General features: G+C 46.2%; 1 protein-coding gene across 5 annotated transcripts in view; it reads left to right on the forward strand.

The window, feature by feature from the left end:
- LOC122904295 (CYFIP-related Rac1 interactor B) overlaps positions 1–22,094 on the forward strand; it is a 520,830-nt gene that overhangs the window by 277,830 nt on the left and 220,906 nt on the right. For 4 of the 5 annotated variants that reach the window (XM_044244939.1, XM_044244940.1, XM_044244936.1 and 1 more), the window contains 3 exons: positions 2,209–2,278; positions 18,636–18,723; positions 20,685–20,733. The exons of the other annotated variant lie outside the window; for it this stretch is intronic. In XM_044244939.1, coding sequence (XP_044100874.1) covers positions 2,209–2,278; positions 18,636–18,723; positions 20,685–20,733 — 207 coding nt within the window. The remainder of the gene's footprint in view (positions 1–2,208; positions 2,279–18,635; positions 18,724–20,684; positions 20,734–22,094) is intronic. 5 annotated transcript variants of the gene reach the window in all.

The raw sequence follows: 22,094 nt of genomic DNA on the forward strand, positions 1-22,094 counted from the left end.
ACTCAGAGGTATCCATGGAGAGGCAAAGGAGCAATTGTTCCACATAGATTTTCCCAGCATCGTCCTGGAGGATGGGCATTGTCTTCACTATGCAGGTTTAGGCAAGCAGGCCTCCAAGAAGTCAGTACCATGAACAAGGTCCTGTGGCTAGTGGGCGCTGGTGCTGGGATTGAAGCCCAAGGAATCGAGCATCGGAGCTGGGACTTGCTTAGTTACAGCAGACTGCCTTGTAATAGACAATTCCTGTTCTGGAATTCTGAGGTTCGGGCGTCGTGTATGTGGTTGGTGTTCTCTCTGGCACTTTCTGAACGATAATTGAAGTCCTTGGTACTTCCATTCCGGGGCTTTTCAGGCAAACATCCTTAAAGCTTTCAGTACAGAGAGGGAAGGCACAGGCACGGAGGCCGTTCCATAGAAATCGCTGGAATAAAAGCTCTCAGAGTGTCATAGAGATGGGACTGTTAAGAGATTGCCTTGATTTTGCTTCCTTTTGTCTGGTCACCTGGGGGCACCACATGAGCAGTTTCTGCTCACCCAGACGTTAATGCTTTTGTGTTACTTTCCTTGGCTTGATTACTAATACAAAAGAATACAGTTTTGTTCTCAGTTTTGTGTTTTCTTAATACGCATGTGAAAAAAATTAATGACCCAAAAAACAACTAATGACTAACGGTTTTACTAAATAAAATGAATAAACTGAGTCAGGGCAGTTTTCTGAAGGTTGACTACTTTGTTAAGTTGGTCGGTCGATGGCTCTTTTAAAACAGTTGGTAGAGAAGGACGATGTTGGTTTGGGGTTTTGTGTACAGGAATGCCTCGCCTGTCTCAGCAGGCATATGTGAGGCTAAGATGGGATGCAAAACTACTCCAGCATTGGTCACACTAACCAGACGCAGGTGTGGTCATGGGACAGGTGTCCCCTCTCATCAGCCGTTTCCCCAGTCCGTGGTGAAGCTGTAATTGGAGGGCGGTTTATCAGTCGGTAGTGCTGCATTACCTCCTGAAGATACTGGCATTGTGAGCGCCGGGTGTTCACTTGGCTTTTGCTCAGATGGTATCAGATTCTGATTTCCCACAGTGAAGCACACTTCAGAATTCTCAGTGTTGCTAGTCATTACAAACACAAGGAGACAACATCATCTGTGTTCAGAGTTGGTTTTAAATTCGTATTGTGGCAGGTTTCTTACAGGACTCATCTAAGAGGGGAAAGGAGACACACAGTGATATTATTTAAATGCCCAGGAGGAGCTAGAGCCCCCTCCTCTGATGTTGTTTGTTTCCATGACAACAAGTGCCCAAGAACCCTTTGCTTAGGCCAGAGAAGCACCGTGCCCTGTACCTGTTTCTTTATCACAATGCTCTGAACCAGTACATTTGTACCTGTCCACACAGGCACACATCTGCCAGGCTCGCCTGTGCCTGGAGCGTCACCCAAAACACCTCCAAGTTGAACTGAGTTCCCAAAGGAGAGGTGTACAAGGCACCAAACATGTTATCCCTGACCCTGCGCTCTTTCTCTGTATCCTGAGGCAGCCCCACCCCACCCCTCCTTGCCTGGCAGACATCTTGAGTTACTTTCTTAATTTCTTTAGATTTAATTTTAATTACAGAAGCAATAGATTAATTACAGCTTTCTTGTAGAAGATTCTCGGATATGGTTAAAAACTCTTCAGTGCCAGCCCTGCCACAGGTCCAGGCCTGTGTACCATGCTTCTTTCCAGCCCTCTTCTGTATGTTTGTGCAGGTATTCCCCATAGGAAATTTAGAATGCCATTTTATATGGGATATTCTTTGAGTACCTTTTAACATTACTAGATCATACCTAAATTATTTGCTTTTTCAGTCGGCAGTATGCTTGGAAGGGTATGTCAGCACATCCGTAGCTACTTGATTCTTTGAAACTCCTGCACAGCATTCTGTAGTATGACTGTAACTAGAATGCATTTATTCATTCTCCTGCTATTGGATTTCCGTTGTTTCCCGCTTCACTATCAAAAACAGTGCCATAATGAGTGTCCTGTATATGCCTACTAGTCTGAACTAACTTCCACCGGGGATAATAAGATGTTCTGGATTTTATGGGTTTTTTTGGTTTGGGGCTGTTTTGCTGTCACTGTTTTATAATGATTGTCGAACGTAACACGATATGACTGCATGTCACCGAGTGAGCCGGCTACTCTATGAGCTTGTGTCTGACTTGCTCTTCAGGCTCCGGAAGGTGTGGCAGAGGAGGAAGTGCGCCGTCAAGAATGGAATTCTGACCATCTCCCACGCCACGGTAAGTGTGTCTGCCCATTTACCACGGTGCGCCTGTTAGGCCTTTTGTCCCTGTGGACTAGAAAGCAAAAACGTGAGGCAGCCAGCACTGCGTACTGTGTGGATTTGGGTCAGAAAGTGTGGAATTTTCCTTTACAAAAGGAGTTGGTCTCTTCTTGTCCTGCGATGTACCCCCCCCATTCTTTGGCCCTCAAGAATGTCTTTTTTTTTTTTTTAAGATTTTATTTATTTATTTGACAGACAGAGATCACAGGTAGGCAGAGAGAGGAAGGGAAGCAGACTTCCTGCTGAGCAGAGAGCCCAATTCGAGGCTCGATCCCAGGACGCTGGGATCACGACCTGAGCCGAAGGCAGAGGCTTTAACCTACTGAGCCACCCAGGCACCCCGCTCACCAGAATGTCTCTTGTTCTTGCAAACCAAATCAGGGATTCTTTCATTTCATAATCTTGTCTTTTGGAAATACTACTGGTGGTTTTGAAAAACCTAGTTTTCTGCTTATAAAGATGACAGACGATGTTCTTTGTATGAAATAATGATTAGGAAATGAAATATGTGTAGAGCATGTTTAGTATTTCTTGTTTGTTACTATTTAACTTACTCAGAAAATCCATTATGCTAAAGAGCAAAAATGTATATAAAGAAAACATAATAAAATTGCCTCAATTATGACTCCCCTTTCTTTAGGAATAAAGGAAGTTCAGTGGAAAGCAGAATAAGCTACTAACACTTATATTTTGTTTTCTCTTCAGATTATTGGCAGTTATATATGCATATATATCTTGCATATTTAGCATTGCTACTGACAGAATTTCTATGTTTTCAACTAAAAGTCCCATTATTGAGATAATTCATATACTTTCAGAAAAGGTTCAGTCTTGGTATCGTAGTCAAGGACATGCACTGTAAAATAAGTAATTACTATTTTGCCCTTTTTACCACTAGCAAGAAATTACTCTTTATTCTTAAAGATGCAAAGATTAGAATGGAAAATATATCAAGCGGGACTGGAAATGGCTCAGTGTGCCGAGAGTCTTAACAAAGGGGGCACACAGTTAAACCCAGCAATCCCAGCTTGGAAAGAAGCTTGGGTAAATTTCAGTATCCTGTGCCAAATGATGTCTTTGGGTGTATGATAAGCAGTTAATTACTAACAGGATGGTAAAAATGAAAGCTGAGCATTTATTACACTGGCAGGTTTTCGTGATTCACAGTTGAGATTCAATCTCCCTTGTTGAGCAAGGACTCCTTAATAAGCACTTCTTCCCACCAGACGCTTCATAAAATCTATTTCACTTAATCCTTCTATACCCATGTGGTAATCTGACCTTCATTTTGCAGAGGAAGAAACTAACGTTCAGAGAAGCACAATGACTTGGCTAGTAGTGGGCAGTTGGAAATTCATACTTGGGTTTGACATATCTCCATAGACCCCTTCCATTCTGCCTCTCTTCCAGTAGAACCTCATCATCCTATTAGATCGAACACTCTCCAGGGGCATTTACCACATCCTGTTCCTCTTTCTTCCCTTGTACTGGCCCCCCTCCAAAGACCTTGACACATACATGGTAGCCAGTACACTTGTGCCAGGATCATCCTGCTGGAAGATTCCATGCCTCTTAACAATTATCGAACTTTATGGAACTTGAGCAATTAAATTATCTCTGTCCCTTGTCCCCTGCAGAACCCTTGGGGTGATTCCTTAGAGGTCCTCAGCTTCCCTAAGCCCAGGTGAGATTTTGTAACTCTTGTCCTAGTTGTGACAAGTCACCCATCTGATAACCGGAAATTTTGTAGGCCGACTTAGATCAGTTAGTAACTATCACTGAGGCTGTCTACTAATTACTTGTTTATTTAGCAATGTTTCATGAAGCCTCCACTCTACCCCAGGTCCTGGACTAGACATCACAGTTACTTGAAAAGTGAGATAACTTTGACCTGCTCATATTTAATTCCAAACACAGTTACCTTATGAAATGGTTCTAACGGTCACAAGAATCTTAGTTACCACTAAGTGAGCTCTTCCTGTGCCTTCGGTGTATTACCATGTGTAATTATTGCCACAACCCAGGGGATGGATGTTGCTACTGGGACAGGGGAGTAATGTGCCCACATCACACCTGGTGAATGCTGGAATTCCAGTCTTAAAGCCTGCATGAGTGCGTAATGGTCAGTGTTTGCTGGCCAAGCAGGACCTACTCTGCTCATTATGTTAGTGATTCAGATACTTGGGGAGCTGTATCAGAAGAATTCCAGTCACATGATCTAAGATCAGAAACACTGATGGGAATAGATAGCATTTATTGAGTGTTCTCCATGAGTGGGCCATTCATTGTTCTGAGCACATTACCACAACCCGTTTTAGGTAACTTCTGTGGCTCCTACTTGGTAGACAATGGAGCAGTCTCCATTTCTAGACCTGTTTCTCTCTGTGAGAGTGAAGATTCCATCTGCCTTTCCAAAGCATTCTCCTCACCAGCATCCCCAGCATCCCCAGCATCCCCAGCATCCCCAGCACCGTCATGACTACCACCGTGCTTACCACCACCCTCCGTCATCGTAACTACACCGTCGTCATCCTCACCAGCACCATCATGGCGGCTGACACTGTCGAATGCTCACCATGTGACAGGCATTCTCCAGCACCTTAATGCATTGTAACATTTAATCTCCACGGCAACTTACGTTATAGGTGACGTCACCTCCACTTTTCAGATGAGGGACCTGGAGCTCAGAGTAGTTCACTTACCGGTTACACAGCTAATAAATGACACAGCTGGGAATCTGGTATAGGTAGGCACTCTGTTCTTACACACTCCCACACATTGTAGGCCATTAATTCCCCTTCACCTGCAACCCCAGTTCCTCCCCAGTGTGGGATCCCAGCTTGGGCCGGCGCAGACATAGTTAACCCTGAACCAGGAGGGCTGAGGAGCCCGTGTGTGGGAGAAGCATGTTACCTGTATGTGCCGGCTAGAATTCTTTGGTGGCCTCAAGTGGGGTGTGAATTCTGAGGTGATTCGTTCATAAGGACAGTACAACACTGACAGCCCAGTGGGGCCTGGGCCTCTTTTGGGTCAGTATCCTGACTCTTCAGAGGAGCTGCAAGATTGCCCTGTCCTTGGGCAAGTTCGAGAGTCATCCAGGGTGGTGGCCAGGCCATGAAGCCGGCAGCAGCTAGAACAGCATTCTTCAAGTGTCCGGTGTCACGGGAGCCGTCACAGCTGCTCTGTGTGGTTCAGCTGGAGCGCGGTCGGCAGTTGCCTGGCCCCGAGTATGCCAGTTCTTCACCTGGCTTTCCTGAGCCAAGTTCACGTGCTTGTTGTCTGACTTCATTAGCTGAGCTTGGTCTGTGCGGTGTGACTCTGCGTTGGATCTAATACGGGAGCAGAGATTAAAACCAGAAAAGACCCAGGGAAGCTCTTCCACCCCTGGGAAAATTCTTCAGGTTAAATATACTACAGTGAAAATTTCTGACCATTTGACTTTATGTCGATCAGGAGTTCTTAGTCAAGAATTTGCTACATGTACCCTCCCCTTACTCTCTTCCTTTCTTAGATTCGTCTGGCTGTGACCATCCTCAATAAGCATTTCGACAAGTTCTGACCTTGTCATTTCCCATCTACTTGCCTTTCTTAACCTGCAGGGGGAGGCAGTGCATGGCAGAGCATCATGGAGTTGATGGAGTTGAGTCAGTGGCGGTCATTGCTAAAAATGAAAAATGAGTTCTCTTCCACCTTCCCTTTTTCCCTCCTGTCATACACATGGCTGTGGCCTAGCCAGCTGTGTCAGTGTTTTATTAAGGCTGTAATCAGCAACAAAGATCACAGCAGCTACATTGCTTAGTGGCCATGAGAAAGGACTGTGGCATCTGTCAGATTTGAGTCTGAATCCTGCCCTTGTCATTTATTAGGTGACCTTGAGAAAAGTATTTAACTCCTAAAAATGATGGGATTAAGTGAGATAATGGGCCGTGTGTGGGCATCCTGTTAGTAAGAGTCATGGCTGTTAGCATGACCTCATTGGATATCCTGGCAAAAACCCGTCAGTAGGAGGCTCTGCTGCTCCAAATACTGGAAACCGTGGGTCCACCTCTCCTGCCCCCAGAGCAACTCGGGGGTAAATGGGCTCCTCCACCTCGCTTCAGATTCTCTCCCGCTGATTTGTGTTATTCTGTTCCCCACTTGTCACTGGCTTTGGGACACACTTTTTGCTGCCAGTTCTATCACTTGTAGTCCCATCCCTGCTCGCACAGAAAGGTCTCAACAGCCACTTTTCCTGACTTCGCAGACACTGTTGATTACTCGGAATCTAGTTGAAAATCAAGGCCAGCAGTTTCCTGGGAGAACATGGGGTTGAGTCATCTTTGGAAAAGTGGACAAAGAACCTTTGTTTTCACAAAACGTAGGGCCTTTGTATGTGGACTTTGTCCCACTTGAAGGGCCCCAGTCAGTGTCCCCTGTCAGAGTGACTCCTGAGAGGGTCGCGCATGCATTTGGATTGATGGTCTATTGGAGTGACCATTTGTGACCTGTTCGGGGCCAGTCATCTCCCCAGCTTACTCTTTTAGGAAGAAATGCATTTCTCTGCACATCTTCAAGGTAGGCAGCCAGCCCTACAAGAATTCATCTACAAATTCATTGCTTTTCGTGTGTCGGATGAGAGACGCACTTTTTTTTATTATTATTTACTGTTTAAAGTAATACATCACTATGGAGTTCAGATTCAGTGAGAATCTCCAAATTCACTATTATGGTAATACCGATAGTGGCTTCCATTTATGGGCCATCTAGGGTGTTCTGAGCAAGGTATAAAATGCTTTAATTTCAAAATACCAATTCTAAGAAAGCTCTAGCAAACATTTCAGCCAGCATCAAAGCTTTAGGATAAAGTAGTTTATATCAAGCACTAAGCTATCATAAATAAATGTCTATAGAATTGTTTGCTTTTCCCTTTTTGCCTTCAGCATTATAGTACATAATAAAGATAATAAAATTACCAAAGAATATATAAGAATTATAGTTGTAGTATTACTTTATTATAACATCCTGAAAAATGAATGTCAAAAGTAGAAGTTTTGTTTCTCAAAAACCCTCACTTGCTGAATTTGTTAACGTCAGTGTCACATAACAGTTCAGATAACAGGTTGAAAAGAAAGATGACTGCCGTTCACAGATCACTTAGAGTGTGCCCAGTGCTCTGTGTGCCAAGCTGGCCCTACAAGACAGGTGTTACTGTCTTTATTTTGCACTAGTCTGCAAGTTCTTAGGAGGTGGGAACTGCTTACCTTTGATCTCCCAGTACCTAGCACACTGCCTGACGTACAGTTAGTGTTCAATGAATACTTTTGAGTGAAACTGCTTTGGATAGAAAAGAAGGGGTCAGGGAGATTAAATCCCATCCCTAGGGTTATGCAGTTTGTAAACAGCTGGACCAGTTTTCAAACCCTGAAGCCTCTGCTCTTTCTAGTGTATGAATAGGCCTCTCCTCAGATGCCAACTTGTTGTTAGATCTTTGAAATTTTCTTGAATAATAGTTCCTTGGAGAAAGAAACCCCTTATCTTGTCACTGAATCACCATAGGGTCTTCCAGTAACGAAGTCTGAAAGGGTTTCCTGGAAGGGGGAAACAGGGAGTCCTGATTGTAAAGATACTACATGTATCTATGAATTTGTCTTTGGATCTGAAGATTGATTTCTTTAATCTTAAATTTTCAAATGCCTGCAGATGTACAAGTCAACCCGCACAGGGAAGTGCTCCCTTCCTTGCTGTGGGTTTAACAAGAGGTTTCTGTGATTGGCCTTTATGGTGTTCTGAGGCTATGCGGGATTCCACCCAATTCCATGTCTTTGCCACCGTTGTCATTGCAAGAGAGTATTTTCTTTTCTCCGAGAGATTAGAAGCAACACTGAATGGTCAGAGGACACACTTGGGAGCCCATCAGTCCTGGGCTCAAATCCCTGAACAAGCTGTAGAACTTTGGATGCATTACACAAGCTTTTGGAGCCTCAGTTTTCTCCAGTGCAAAATGGGTATAATGTGCTCATTAAATATTTCATTAATTCCAAGCAGCCCCTGGGCCAGGTGCTAGAAAAGCAAGGATGAATTAGTAGTTTCGCACTCTTGGAGTGACCCGGGACTACGTGCTCGAAGAGAAGTAAGTGGGATGCTGGGGTAGAAAGGAAGGCAGCTGCCTTCGTGTGGTCAGGGAAGGCTTTCGTGAGCAGATAGTAGTAAAGCTAGGGAGGAGCAGTACCAGTAGCGGGAAGACAGGAGTCCCCACTCCTGAGCCCAGAGAGCACGTTCAGGGAACCCAGGAGAAGCCAGGGTGGGTGGAAATGGTATCAGTTTCCTTACCCTGCTTGAAGAGTCTTTTGCAGGCTTAAATAACACATTCTTTGAAATCTATTGCTATCTATATTTTCTAGGTGCTAAAAAGAAAAAAAGAGCATTCTAGGAGGAACTTAAAAACTACTTTATGGTTGATATAGCAGAAGTTCCAATTAAGCAAGAACCATTAAAAAAAGACATCCCAACCTCCTGAACGACTATTACTGTAATTCTCTCTTTGAGTTGCTCTCTCCCCACTTGGCTGATAGTTCTGTTTTATGTCTCCTCCATCAGCTTCAGGCAGTGCCATTTTCATCACCTGATCAGCCAGTTCCTCACCCCCCTGTCCTTGTGACAGGCACCCTCACTCTTCCCTTTTCTTTACAGACCAGAGCTGACTTCTAGAAATTAAGTGCAAAATGCAGCCGCAGGTCCCAACAGCACTGGTGTTGAGTCCTAACGATCATGGTCACCCGCAGAAGAATCCCCGTTGTTCCAGAAGAGACAATGTTATATGGACATATAAAATAAGCACCACCATTTCTGAAACTCAGGGCGTCACCATGGAATATCTCTGTGGGCTCCTGCCACATTGCAGATGCAGAAACAAAGACATCAAACACTACATTAGAGGACTTCCCAAATCCAAGTTCCATGAAATGTATGTTTAGAAATATATCTGGTTATGTCTTACAGGTTATTTATAATGCAGTACATTGAACAGGAATTTTTACTGTATTTGAATCCCAAGAAGATATATTAGCTGCAACCATGTGGAGTTTATTTCAGATGTAAATTGCTATGACTTGTGTCAGAATGAATTTGGAAGAGCCTGCAGTTGGCTAAAGGAACCCAGTGATTCTCAGTCCCGAAAGCACAGAAGAGCCATCAGGTTCCACCCCCAAAGGCTCTAGCTTCATTGGTCTAGAGATGAAGCCCAAGATTGCTTCCTGGTTGAAGAACCACTGAGTCCATCCCTCATTAGCCAGTGTTACAAATCAGAGGGACCAGGCGCAGGGTTCTTACATAGAGGTCGGTAGAGGTCTACAGCAAACTGCAAGGGTTTTTGCAAAGTGTGTGAGCTGGCTCGTGGACCTCATTTGTAACTCAGCCGGTGTGAAGTCTGATTGTCACCACATCCTTCTTTATCCTAGCCGAGGGTCCTGTTCATGAACTGTGCTATAAAATCAACAGAAAGGGCAGGTCTCCACGGCCTGAGTCCCAAGTGTTCTGGAAGCAGCTCTGACCCCCTGCTCAGGTTGCTCTGTGTCTGCCTGGAGTCCGCTCAGGCCCGCTCTGTTTGCATGCTCTGTGTCTTCACAGTTCCCTGGGCTCTCTCTGTTCCCCGCTCATGGCCCACAGTTCCCAGTTCACCCAGCAAGACCTTCCTGTCAGATAGGATTTGCTGTTTGAACCTGAGTGATTTTAATGGGTAGCTCTCCCAGAAAGGCTCTCATTTTAACAAGAAATGCTGCTGTACCCTAGAGAGAAGTTGGTGACACTAGGAGTTTATGTATCAGCCACATGGATACCAGTAGAAGAAATATCTTGGAAATCATTAGTAAACACAGATACAGTAACATTTATTGAACATATACTACATGCTAGCTACTTTAGGTAGGTTTTCCCACCGTGGGCCCTAACCCAATGAGATTATAACCCACTCACTTCTCTGCTGGAATTCCAGTCACACTGCCCAATGAGATGATAACCCACTCACTTCTCTGCTGAATTCCAGTCACACTGCAAGCACAGAGAATGACCCCAAGGGCTGTCTGTGTAGGCTCAGCCCTCACAGCTGCAAACTGGCGCTGGGATCTGTAACCTCTTTTACATTTGAGTTCAGTGTCATCCGTCATCTTCATCTATGAAGCCAAGTCCTTGGAGGAGCTCCCTCCCAACTCCTCACAACACGAAGCAGATTTGCTTCGCAGGTCCTCAAACCCTAGGCAGCATCAGCACCGTGACGCCATTGTACCTTGAGCATTCACCAGAAGGAATCAAAGGCCTGGTGCTCGCTGGTCTTGGAGGCCACAATGACAGATGGCCCCCAATACCTGGCTTTCAAGGGGTGCCCAGGGGCTCAGTCGGTTAAGCATCTGACGCTTCCTTTTGGTTCAGGTTGTGATCTCAGAATCCTGAGATCAAGCCCCATCTTGGGCTCCGCACTGGGCGTGGAGCCTGCTTGGGATTCTCTCCCTCTGCACTCCTCTACCCCCCGACTCCCTGCTCCTATGCACACTCTCTGAAATAAAAAAATAAGTACCTGGCTTTCATGAAGCCCCACTTTGGGGAACTGAGGCTCCTGCCCATTTGTCTGGAGCAATGCAATATTTTGTTAATTTACAAAGGCAATTTATTCATAAGATGAGGTAAATGGTCGAACGGAGGAACACTCTGTACTTCTGGAGACAATCTGACCTGGCTTTGGGTCTCGGCCCAGGCGTCTGCTAACGGCCACAAGTGAGTAGCTTCAGCCTCCTGAGTTTGAGTCTTCTCATCACAAAGAAGGAAAATGATGCTGCTTTGCTGTGATAGTGAACAGTATCCGCTGGCAGGGAGTTCAGGCCTGGAGTTCAACTTCTTGGGTTCAGATCTGGCTCCAGCACCAGGTGGTTAGGGGACTTCCAAGTTTTTGTCCCTTTAAATGGAGGTAACAGCAGCTACTTTGGAAGGGGGTCATTCTCTGTGCTTCCAGTGTGGTTGGAATTCCAGCAGAGAAGTGAGTGGGGTACAGTCTCATCGGTTCACGGCCCGCAGATTCAGACAGTGAGACCCTTTGGAGGTATAAAAGGGCCTATGGTCTGAAATTAGTCAGTTTACTTGTTACTCCCCACCCTGCCCTCCCCGAGATAAGAAATAAGGGAGTCCTTACAAATGTTTTACCGTCCCCTCACATTCTGTTAGCCATGACCTTAAGGCAAAGCTACTTCACCTTTCTGTGCCTTGGTTTAGCTATCTGTCTAGTGGGGGGTGATAGTGGTACTTACTTTAGGGTCGTGGTGCAGATTAAAGATGTAAATATACGTGAAAACAGAAACAGTAGCTGGCATGAGTTCTGCATAGTTGTCAAGACGCTGATCCTGCCGTCATTTTAATTGCCAGCCGTTTGTATGCAGGGCAATAGAAATCTGTTCTAAATGTTTGCCTCAGCTCCTCACTGCCCATTGTTGTTGTTTGTTTGTTTGTTTTATAAAAAGTAGTAGGAATACTTTTTTAAAAATATAGCTTAATAGCTCAGATATTTTATCACCAAGTCACTGTATTTTGTAGAATTATTTTAAAAGGTTTTTGGTTTATGAGCTCTGGCTGGTTAACAAGGCATGGATTACAGTGGTTTCTACGGCTACATAGGAAATAAGAGTTGCAAAGTTCTTGTGCTTCCCATGGTGCGCCTGGGTGGCTCAGTCGGTTGAACATCCAGCTTGATTTCAGCTCAGGTTGTGATCTCAGGGTTATGAGGTGGAGCCTCAAGTCAGGTTCCATGCTTAGTGGGGAGTGTGTTTGAGATTCTCCCTCTCCCTCTGCCCTTCCCGCCCCCCATAATAAGTAAAATCTTTGAAAATGAATAAAAATATAAAAAAATTAAAGTTTTATGCTGGCCCAAACTCCGAATCTGGCAAGTAGGAGACACTGATAGAAATTAGTATATGGAGTAATGTCCAGAATGTTCATCAGTTGTAGTAACAATAACATCAGCCCCACTCTTACCAGAAGACCTGGTAAACTCTTTTTTTTTTCTATTTACACTGTAGCAAATACTCTCTGAAGTGATGAGTTCCTTACGCTTTTCCTTAACAGATTTTCAAGGATATCTGTATATCCCGTGGCGGGGGGAGGGGGGGTGCCTGGGTGTTTCAGCTGGCTAAGCAGTTAAGCTTCTGCCTTTGGCTCAGGTCATGAATCCAGAGATCGAACCCCACGTTGGGCTCTCTGCTCAGTGGGGAGTCTGCTTCTTCCTCTCCTTCTGTCCCTCTCCCTGCTTGTTCCCTCTCTCTCAAATAAATAAATAAACAAAATCTTTGGGGAGGGAAAAAAAGAATACTTCATATTCAGATAATATCTTTCTCACACATACATTCTACCAACTGGAAATGAGTACTGTGGGGTAAATAGTTGGGAGGGTTAAGGGATTCCATAGTCAGGCACACTCTAGAATGAATTACTTCAGTAATTACTAGTTAAAAGATTACTTCCTCCCCTAAGCTCTCTGAAGGACCACTAAAGAAGAGGAGAGCCTTCATTATAGCCACAAGAGTAATTCTGGAATGTGGAGCATGTCCAGAATGGGTGGGATTTCTCAATAGAAGTATCAAGTGATTTGGAGGGAAATAAGAGAGCTAACTGGCCATTCCAGGGTAGGAAGAACAAAAAAAAGGAAAAGAAGGAAGGATGTTTTTACTTGCTATGCAAAAGTCCCAAGGGCTTGCCTTGGCAAAGGGACAGTTTGACAAATTGGAAAAGCTCTGGGAAGGAATTTGTTCACATCTCAGCTTTGCTTTTTTTCTTTCTGTAAAACACTGGTCAATTTACTCCCACCTTCCTGACCCTCAGTTTCCTCATCTATGAAGTAGGTACACAACAGTACCTAGCTATTGGGGTTATTGCAAGAATTACATAATAAAATTTACTAAAGCACCTAGCAGTTTATGAGGTGCCCAAATAAACCAAAATACTTTCAAAAAGCAGTAGTTTTAATGTACTAAAATTGTAGAGAAAAGATCTCTCTGCGGTAGTAGGTATTCAGTATGGACCTAACACCTAGCCAGAGGGCGATTGTGGTTATCAACTGCATGCCAAATAGAGGTGTCCCTGTAGGGCAGAGTAGGTGTCCAACTAAATACTTACTGAAGAAAAAGTTTGAAATGACCGTAATGATCAGAACAGCCCTGTTACCAAGTGTTAGCATAGAAAGTGGAGGGAATTTATTAATTTTTACTTCTTTCCACACAACGGCCTCAGCCAGGCGGGGTCAGACTTATCCCCCAAGTAATTAATGATGTTCACTTCTTGTTTGTGAAGCAGAGCAATTCAATAGGAGGATGGAGGGAAATAATTTCATTCCTGGATACTAATTCCAGTAGCAGCTGTTTCCTGCTAACAGGGAAATATGCCTGCGCTAACGGCTTCACACTTCCAGCAAAAACATTTCACCGTGGTACACACTAAGCTGTTTGAGGACAAATGTGTGGTGTTTGTTTTCTTCCCGGAGACACAGAGACGTTAATGAGAGTTGACTCATTGCATTTCTACATGCGTTTCTCCTTCCATGTCTGATGATTTTCCTGGCTGAACAGCATTTTCTATTTTGAGTGGCGGGCAGAGCCTTATGTCAGAGGGATAATATCTTCATCACTTCTGCTCATGGAACGTGTCCAGAGCTTCCCTAGTGGGAACATTTTCAAAAATGAAAAACTCGAGGGTGATCTTGCCGTGTGTGTGTGTGTGTGTGTGTGTGTGTGTAAAATGAACACATCTGTGTATGTTGTTAATGGGGGGGGAGCAATCTGCAAAACAACATACACAACTTGAACCAACCCATGATTTTTTAAAACAAACATCTCTCTCCCCACCCTTCTCTCTCTCTCTCTCTCTCTCTCTCTCTCACACACACACACACACACACACACACACCCCGATCTTTTTAAACAGTGGTGTCTGGGTATAAAAGTGAGATTAACAGGTAGTGTTCAGTTTCTCCTTTGGCTGTGTCCCGTACTGTTTCTTCAGTTAATAATCCTTCTTGTAATGAAGAGTGAAATCTGGAAGGGGACAAGCCTCAGAGTGTCAGGGAACAGAGCCGTAAGATCTTCAGTTTTGAAGCCTGTCAGCCCGGTGCTTGAATAGAAGCAGCTGCCGCTGTTGAAAGACCCGCAAGTGCAGTGCAGCCTCCCTTCTCACCATCCAGATGCCAGGACTGAGGGGTGCACACGCTGTAGAGAGGTCACTCTGGTAGTCCTTGATGAAAAGTCTCACATTTGGGGCAGTTACTTGAGTCCCCGGCCCCCAGTACCATGGCTGTAGCTTTGATTCAGGCCCCATCATTGCCCACGAGTCTTGCAGTCTCAGTCGCCTCCCCCAGACACGCCCCTGAATGCACGTATAGGAGTTCCCTGCTTGGGTGGACCCTTGACTGGACTGCCTGAGCCACTGGGGCGGGGATGTGAGCTCCTGAGCACGACAGGCAGTTCCCCCTCCACGCACACAACTTCCCCATGGGCATCACTGCTGCCCTGCTCTCCTCTTACCCCCCAGGGGCCTGCGCCTGCTCCTCCCGGCTGTTCCCACCCCTCTGCCTTGTTCAGACTCCGCATCCAAGCCCTCGCCCGGGCTGAGGCTGCGTCTATGGGACACTCCCCGGTCAGACAGCGCACATTCTAGGCCCCTGCCTCCGTCTGTTTCCCATAGCTGCTTGAGGGCACCGAGTGCTTTCCGTATGTGCTTGGAATGTTGCAGAGGCTTACTACTGTTGAGCCAAATAAATAAGCAAAAAAGTATTTCAAATAGGCTTCTAAAATTTCTCATCAGTTACAAAAGTAACTGGGGGAAAATCAAATGACTTGAGAAGACGTGAAAGAGGAAGTGAATCTTGCGCACCCCGGCTCTCTGTTTCTAACCCTTGCTCTTCTCAGAAGGAGATGTTCTGTCCTGTGCTAGGGCTTCCAGCGGCTTCCTGAGTCCGCACCGCATGGTTTAAGCAGGAGGAGGACTTGGGCTTTGGTCCCCTCACACCTGGGTTCTGCTCCAGGCTCTGTCATCACCTTGCTGGGAGATTTTAGGAAAATTAGTAAATCTCTCTGTGCCTCTCCGTCACCTCACTTAGGATAAGAAACTAAAGTGACTTCCCTCACAGGTGCTGGTACATCAGGTGGTGTAAGTACGGCAACTGAAATGCTTTCGTTCATTTCATAAAACACTTAGTGCCTGCTGTATGGCAGGCCCATTTTAGTGAACAGAAAAGTGTGTGCCCTTAGCGTGAAGAAAGAGAAGGAGGTAAGAGCCAGGAAGACAGTAGAGCAGGTGTAAAGGGAATAGGAAGTCGCTGGAGGGTGGTTAGGCCAGGAAAGCGGTCTCTGAGGAGGTGCTGATTTTGAGAGACCTGAAGGGAGGGAGGAGGAAGAGAACTGCATCTGTAGGGTTTGGGGGTGGGGGGTGTGAACCACGGGAGGGAGGTCTGGGCTCGTCACCTCCCAGCAGAGGGAGCTGCAGGTCGGGTGGCAGGAGCTGATGAGAGGGAGCCTGGAAGCAGTATTCGGGGTCGTGGTACAGACCCACGTTTTTATCCTGAGCCTGGGAGGAATCATCAACAGTAAGGACTCAGTAAATCCATGCTTTCTTTGTTTTTTTCTTTCCTGTCCTTAAACAATATCAAAGCATATTGATGTAGCCCAGGGCAAGTCACTCAGTCTTACTTTGATTTTAGTCTGCCACAATGCCAGAAGATTAAACCTTCTTAGATCAATATACCTATAAATTAGTACTGAATGTTGAGAAGTGGTTTGAAATTTTGGGGAGTTAAACAAACCGGGGATTCTAGTATTACTTTGGTGATTCCTGAGCCTTCTGGGGCCTCGGTCCGAGGACTTCGGTTGAGCGGGCCACGCTTCCTGGCGTTTGTGGACTCAGTACTGGCTGCGTTGGCGGCTTCAGCAGTCAAAAATTGTGTTTTCTGCTCCTTAAATTCACATGTGGGGTGATAGGTCATTTGTCAGGTGTCTCATTGGCATTTGGGGGAGGAACACTGTATGCAGGCAAGATGTCGTGTGTCACACACAGTGTGTGTTAATGGGGCAAATGTCAAGCCAGTAGTATTGGCAAAACTCCAAGGGAATAAATATTGTGTGTTAATCGTGATAGGAGTTGTGAGCCAACTGTTTAGAATCCTTCCCATCAGAAGCTTTCTGGTGGTGTATACTCTGAGGTAGTCCATGCTTAGGAAAGAGATGAATGATGGTCTTTAACTTTTCTGAATACTGTTAATAATAAGGTTGTTTTTTTTTTTTTTTTCTTAAAATCTTGTGTTTGTTCCTTGACTGTATTTGTTGGTGAGGTTATTCAGAAACACTGGAGTAACATGGTTTTGGGGACAAAAAAAATCATCCAGTTAATCCTCTGCTACATTAATCGTGAACGCTGCCTATAAAATTCTTAAGTTTTTCCAAGAGATTCCTGGACTTAGGGTAAGAAACCTGAAACCTCTTATTATGCGGAATCATCTGAAGCAGGCAAGGGAAGTTCTTCCTTCTGTCTGGCTCAGATATTCTACAATTTGAGCACATTTCTTCTTCATTTGTACAAATGAAAAACAGCTGTCCTGCCTTCCCCATAACCACCTTTCATGTTCTCGAGGATGGTTATTAAATCACTCCCTAGCTTTCTTTCCTCGGAACTAAATAGTGCCTTCAGCCGGTCTTCCGAGTGCCCATTTTCCACTCCTTTAATCATCTCCTAATCTTTCCTAAACTTTTCTCCATCCTTCTTTAAATGTGGATGCCAAATTGGAACACAGCATTCTGGAGTGAGTCTCAGGGTGACCTGGGATCTCTAGCTGTTCAGGCCGTCAGAGGTGATTGTCATTCTTATGGAGATGCAGCCATCTCACCAGCATCCAGAAGGATGAGGTGTAAGACAATTCCCTTCCCAGAGGGGCAGGGGGGCACCTCTTTGTGGCTACAGCTGCGGGTTTTGGAGCCTGACGCCCGTAGCAAAGCAAACTCTAGGTCTGTTCTGAGAAAAATCTCGCAAGGCCTACAAACTCCCGCCTCTTCCCCCCTTCTGGGCTTGCCAACCAGTTGTGGAACACAGGACCCCGCTCCCAGGGGCTCGTTCCTCTTAGGCAGAACTGTGCCGCGAGGGACTTCATGGCCAGTGTCCATGCCCGAGTCAAATGTCCTTGCCGTAAACATAAAGTTCCCTTGGCGTCTCTCACTTCCTCCCCCACGACAGCTTGCTCTGGAACGGATTCAGGACAAGGAGCATTGTTTTCTGGATCTAATCTCATTGAAATCGCCGAGGGGGTAGGATCTCAAAAACAGTTTAGGAAGTGGAGGAAGGTAAACAGTTTAATTGCCTGGCGTCCAGCTGTGGAGAATGAGAGGCGCAGTGCGTCCTCGAAATTGTCTTGATCACGTGCCATCTCTGTTGCCCTTTTACTCCCTCTTCTCCCTCTGTTTTCCCTCAAAACACAGGTGCTTTGGGTATAAATGGTCGTGGCATGGGGATTTTCAGATTCGCACCTATGCGTTGAGGCAGGAATACAGGACTGGGGAATTACATGGCTTCCTTCAGCAGGCTTTTGTTCACGTGAAGCCCAGCCTGGGCGCACAGAGATGTCCCTCCTCGGTCAGCTCCTGCACGAAGCAGGCATGCTGGCATCAGCCGTTGGCCAGCCTGTGACCTTGGACGAATACAGGCAGGAGACAAGAAAGAGTCTGACCAGAGTGATTCTGTGGCAAGACTCCACGTAGGAAAGCCTAAAATAGCATGACTGTCTAAATCCTGTAGGATCTGAATGAATTAAATGTGTAACTGAGAGATTTGCTGATAAATGATATGAAATCCTTATTGTATTTTTCCTCTCTCCAATTTTGGGGCTCATTAAGTAATGTCTCATTAAGCAACGTCTCACTGGTCAATTATCTTTGCACGTTTGAGCAAAGAACTAAATTTTGCATTACTACCAAAATCTGTGGATCCCTGAGACATCACGTTTGGGTGGAGTGGGGTCATTTTGAGTCGGCTGTGTTTCACGGTTCGGTACAGAACGCAGAGCGTCAGCTGTCCGTGCTTGGGGGCTGTGAAGCTGAGAGCTGCGTTTCCATCGCACATGCCCACTGTGCAGGGCCAGTGAGGTGGATTATCTTGGTTCCATTCTGACTAATCACATAGGCTTATGCACAGTTAAAAAGCATGTGTAAGAACAAGCTGCAGATTCTCCTGGGGTAGATGAGACTCCCTCACGGGCACTGCGTGAGACAGCCCCTGCAGGTGAGGAACGGTGCACCGGGTAACTCCCTCCCTTTCTCTTCTAGTCTAACAGGCAGCCCGCCAAGTTGAACCTTCTCACCTGCCAGGTGAAACCCAATGCAGAGGACAAGAAGTCATTTGACCTGATATCACGTGAGTCCTCTTTCTCTCCCGGTCGGTTGCTGTGGCTTTTGACCCTGTGCATCTCCATCTCTGGGCGCACAAGCAGCAGCTGGCCCAGGCCGGCCCCTGACGCACATCTCTTCATTTACAGTGAGCCCACCTGCAGGGGAAAAGCAGGACAGGAGCCCACCTGCAGGGGGAGGTCAGGACAGGGTCAGATCTGACCCACATTAGAATCAAATTGAGATGCATACATTAAATTAGCTCGTGATCACGAGCCCACAGCTTTATCCCCTTGGAGAGATTTTTGTACATGTATCCCTATTTCTCTCTAGAGTTCTCTTAGATCTGCTGAATCACAGTCTTTGCTGTGAAGCCCAGACATTTTTTAAGAAGCCCCAGGTGATTCTGCTGCGTACCTGAGGTTAAGAACCTCTGGCATAGACTTGAGAGTGCAGGTGTGTCAGTGGAACCAGACAGGAGTGATCATTGTGGCCAGAGTTGTGGCCTTGCAAAACCGGGCTCTTAAAAATCATCTTACTTCCAGGTAGAACTGCCCTCCCACTTCACAAATGGAAGATACACATCCCATCACTCTCTTAATCCATGGGTCCTTGTGTGCTTTTCTCTTGTGAGGAAAGATTGCTTTCTTCTAGACTGACTCCTGTGCTTACACTGGGCACTTCAAGAAAGAGGATGGTAGTGCCCCTGAAGTGGCTCACCTGTATTCTGAAATCCCGCACGTTAACCTGCAGTATCCCTCCTTTCTAGAGCCCCGTGGGGCTGTCCGACAGCCTAAGTGCATGATCTCTGTGCAGAGCACAGACGTACTCTCCTGCCCCGTGCAGTCCTTCTGACGTAGTTGGATGAATGGAAGTCCCGAAACAGTTTCACCCAAAGGACCGAATCTGTAGTGACACCTTTTGGATGGAGTCCAACCTGGATTAGGCAGCATCTATTAAAGTTCAGAGTCCCCATGATTTTTATGACCAAGAAATTTCCCAGGTTACTGAAGAAATGTTGGAGTTGTGACTCCAAAAAGCTGAGACTCCTGGAAGACAGAGCCCGGAGGTTATTAGGAACAGTCACCAGTCACTGAGCATCTCATATGTCTTAGGTGCTTCATATACATTATGGCCGTTCCTCACTAAAGCCCTATCAGTTTCCGATTTTGTGGAAGAGAAAACTGAGGCTCAGAGACACTCAGTGACTTACCCACGGTCACACAGCAGTAAACCAACGACTAGATCCAACCAGGTTTCTTGGGCTGTGCTACGTATGGCCAGTTCTTGGACAGACACATTCATGAGGGTAAGAGCATCTGACCTGGAGTAGTTATGGAGTGAGCGACTGGTTAGTTTGACCTGAATATGTCGAAACATTCTGGCAAATCCTACAGTTTAAGAAAGAGCCTCCCTTAGGTACAGCTGCCCCAACTCTCCACATCAGGCTGTTCCCTCCTGACCTGGGCAGCACCTTGAAGGTGAACCTTGAGCAGAGTGGAAGCCCTTCCTCCCCGAAGCCTGACTAAGCCAGAGAGCAGCCTGGGGCAGCGTATGCCTGCTTGGCGGAGCTGCTCTGTGAGCTACGGATCATTTCAGAAAAGTAATTTTTTTTTTTAAAGGAAACCCAGTAAAAGGCACACTGAAAATGAAACAAATAATATACCAGACTGGCAGCTGGCAGTCTCCAGTTGGTAGAGACATCCACTTTGATCCCATAGGCTCTGTCCCCCTTTCCGTCTTGTTTTCAGGAGAAGTGCCAGATGTTTGGTATTTGCCGTTATTTTACTGTACTTCTCCTGCACTTAGAAAAGCAGTATTGACAAAGTGAACTGTGTGACTGCTAAGTCAAACTGGTATAAAAACCAGGTAATATTAAAATCTTCCTTTTACTGTGTTTTTTTTTCCCCAGAAACTTTCATAGCTTACATTATAGCTGAAGGTATTCTGCTTTCTAAAGTTCCCCTTATTTTCCTTTTTGTATTTTAGATAACAGGACGTACCACTTCCAGGCAGAAGACGAGCAGGATTATGTAGCGTAAGTAGTTTCTGATCTAATGGCACAGTGTCCGGGCCCGAAAAGGCACTCTGTCGTATAGCATAGCTTAAAATGTCCTTTTTGTTACTGAGACCCTGTCCTGCGGGTTCCGCATGCTTCTGTCTCACTGCCGGACCTTCGCATGTTGCTCCTCTCTCTGTCCGGCGCTTGGTAGACTCTGATAACCTCCTTCAAATTTCAGCTCAAGCCTCACCGTCCAGGGGCTCTGATGCTTCCTCTCACCCCCTGATGATCCCCCAGTTCGGGCTGAGCCCTCTAAAGCCTGAGAGCTCTTGAGGGCAGGGACTGTGTCTGCACCTTTATTTTTTTTTTTTTTAAGATTTTATTTATTTATTTGACAGAGAGAAATCACAAATAGATGGAGAGGCAGGCAGAGAGAGAGAGGGAAGCAGGCTCCCTGCTGAGCAGAGAGCCTGATGCGGGACTCGATCCCAGGATCCTGGGATCATGACCTGAGCCAAAGGCAGCGGCTTAAACCACTGAGCCACCCAGGCGCCCCTGTGTCTGCACCTTTAATCACGTCGCCTGATCTTAGGAGGGGCGCGCCTGGTGCCGAACCCGTCCGCCTGGATGCTTGGCGGCTATTAACTGCGAGGGGAGAGGAGAGGCTGGCCCTGAAGAACAGTAGATCAGGTGCCTCCGTGGGTGTGTGGGGCTCAGGAGCCCAGAGTAGGAGGGGAGAACTGGCTTTGGGGTCACACACTCCGTGGGGGGACGCCTACCTCAGCTGACCAGGCACGCGACCTCAGGCGGCTCCCCATCCCCTTTCTTCATGTTATCCCCAGTCCTGGGCTGTCTTCATCGCCTCTTCCTTCCTGTAGCCTGCCAGGCAGTGTGGACCATTACATCCTCGGCTGCCTGTGGGGGAGGATGTTAGTGTTAAAGCTGGCAGTTTAACCTTTTTGTAGCATTCACATTTGCAAATCCCTGTCCCGCTGGTGATACACAATAAAAGTTATTTCCTTTCCTTACTGATTTCTGGAGAGCCACCGAATTCTGTCCACACCCACCCCCCCTTTTACCTTACACTCACCTCTTTTCTCTCTCTCTCTCTTCCTTCCCCTCTCTCCCCCTCCTCTGGAGAATTCCACTCTTCCCCATTTCAGGAGAAATGATAAAGGGTCAAAAAGAGAATAAAGAAAGGGTCGAAAAGATGCACAGCTGGGAGACGCAGAGCAAAAAGGGTGGAGGGGGGTTGCTGAGAGAGAAGGTGAGAAAGTGGAGGAAGAGGAGAAGAGTCTTGGACCCACTCAGTCATCTGAAGGTGTAGTGAACACCGGTTCCGGGCTCAGAATGTGCGAAGCATGGAGAATACAAGGCTAAGTTAGACAGAGCCCCTG

Source organism: Neovison vison, chromosome 4 (assembly GCF_020171115.1).
Source record: "Neovison vison isolate M4711 chromosome 4, ASM_NN_V1, whole genome shotgun sequence".
Taxonomy (NCBI): domain Eukaryota; kingdom Metazoa; phylum Chordata; class Mammalia; order Carnivora; family Mustelidae; genus Neogale; species Neogale vison.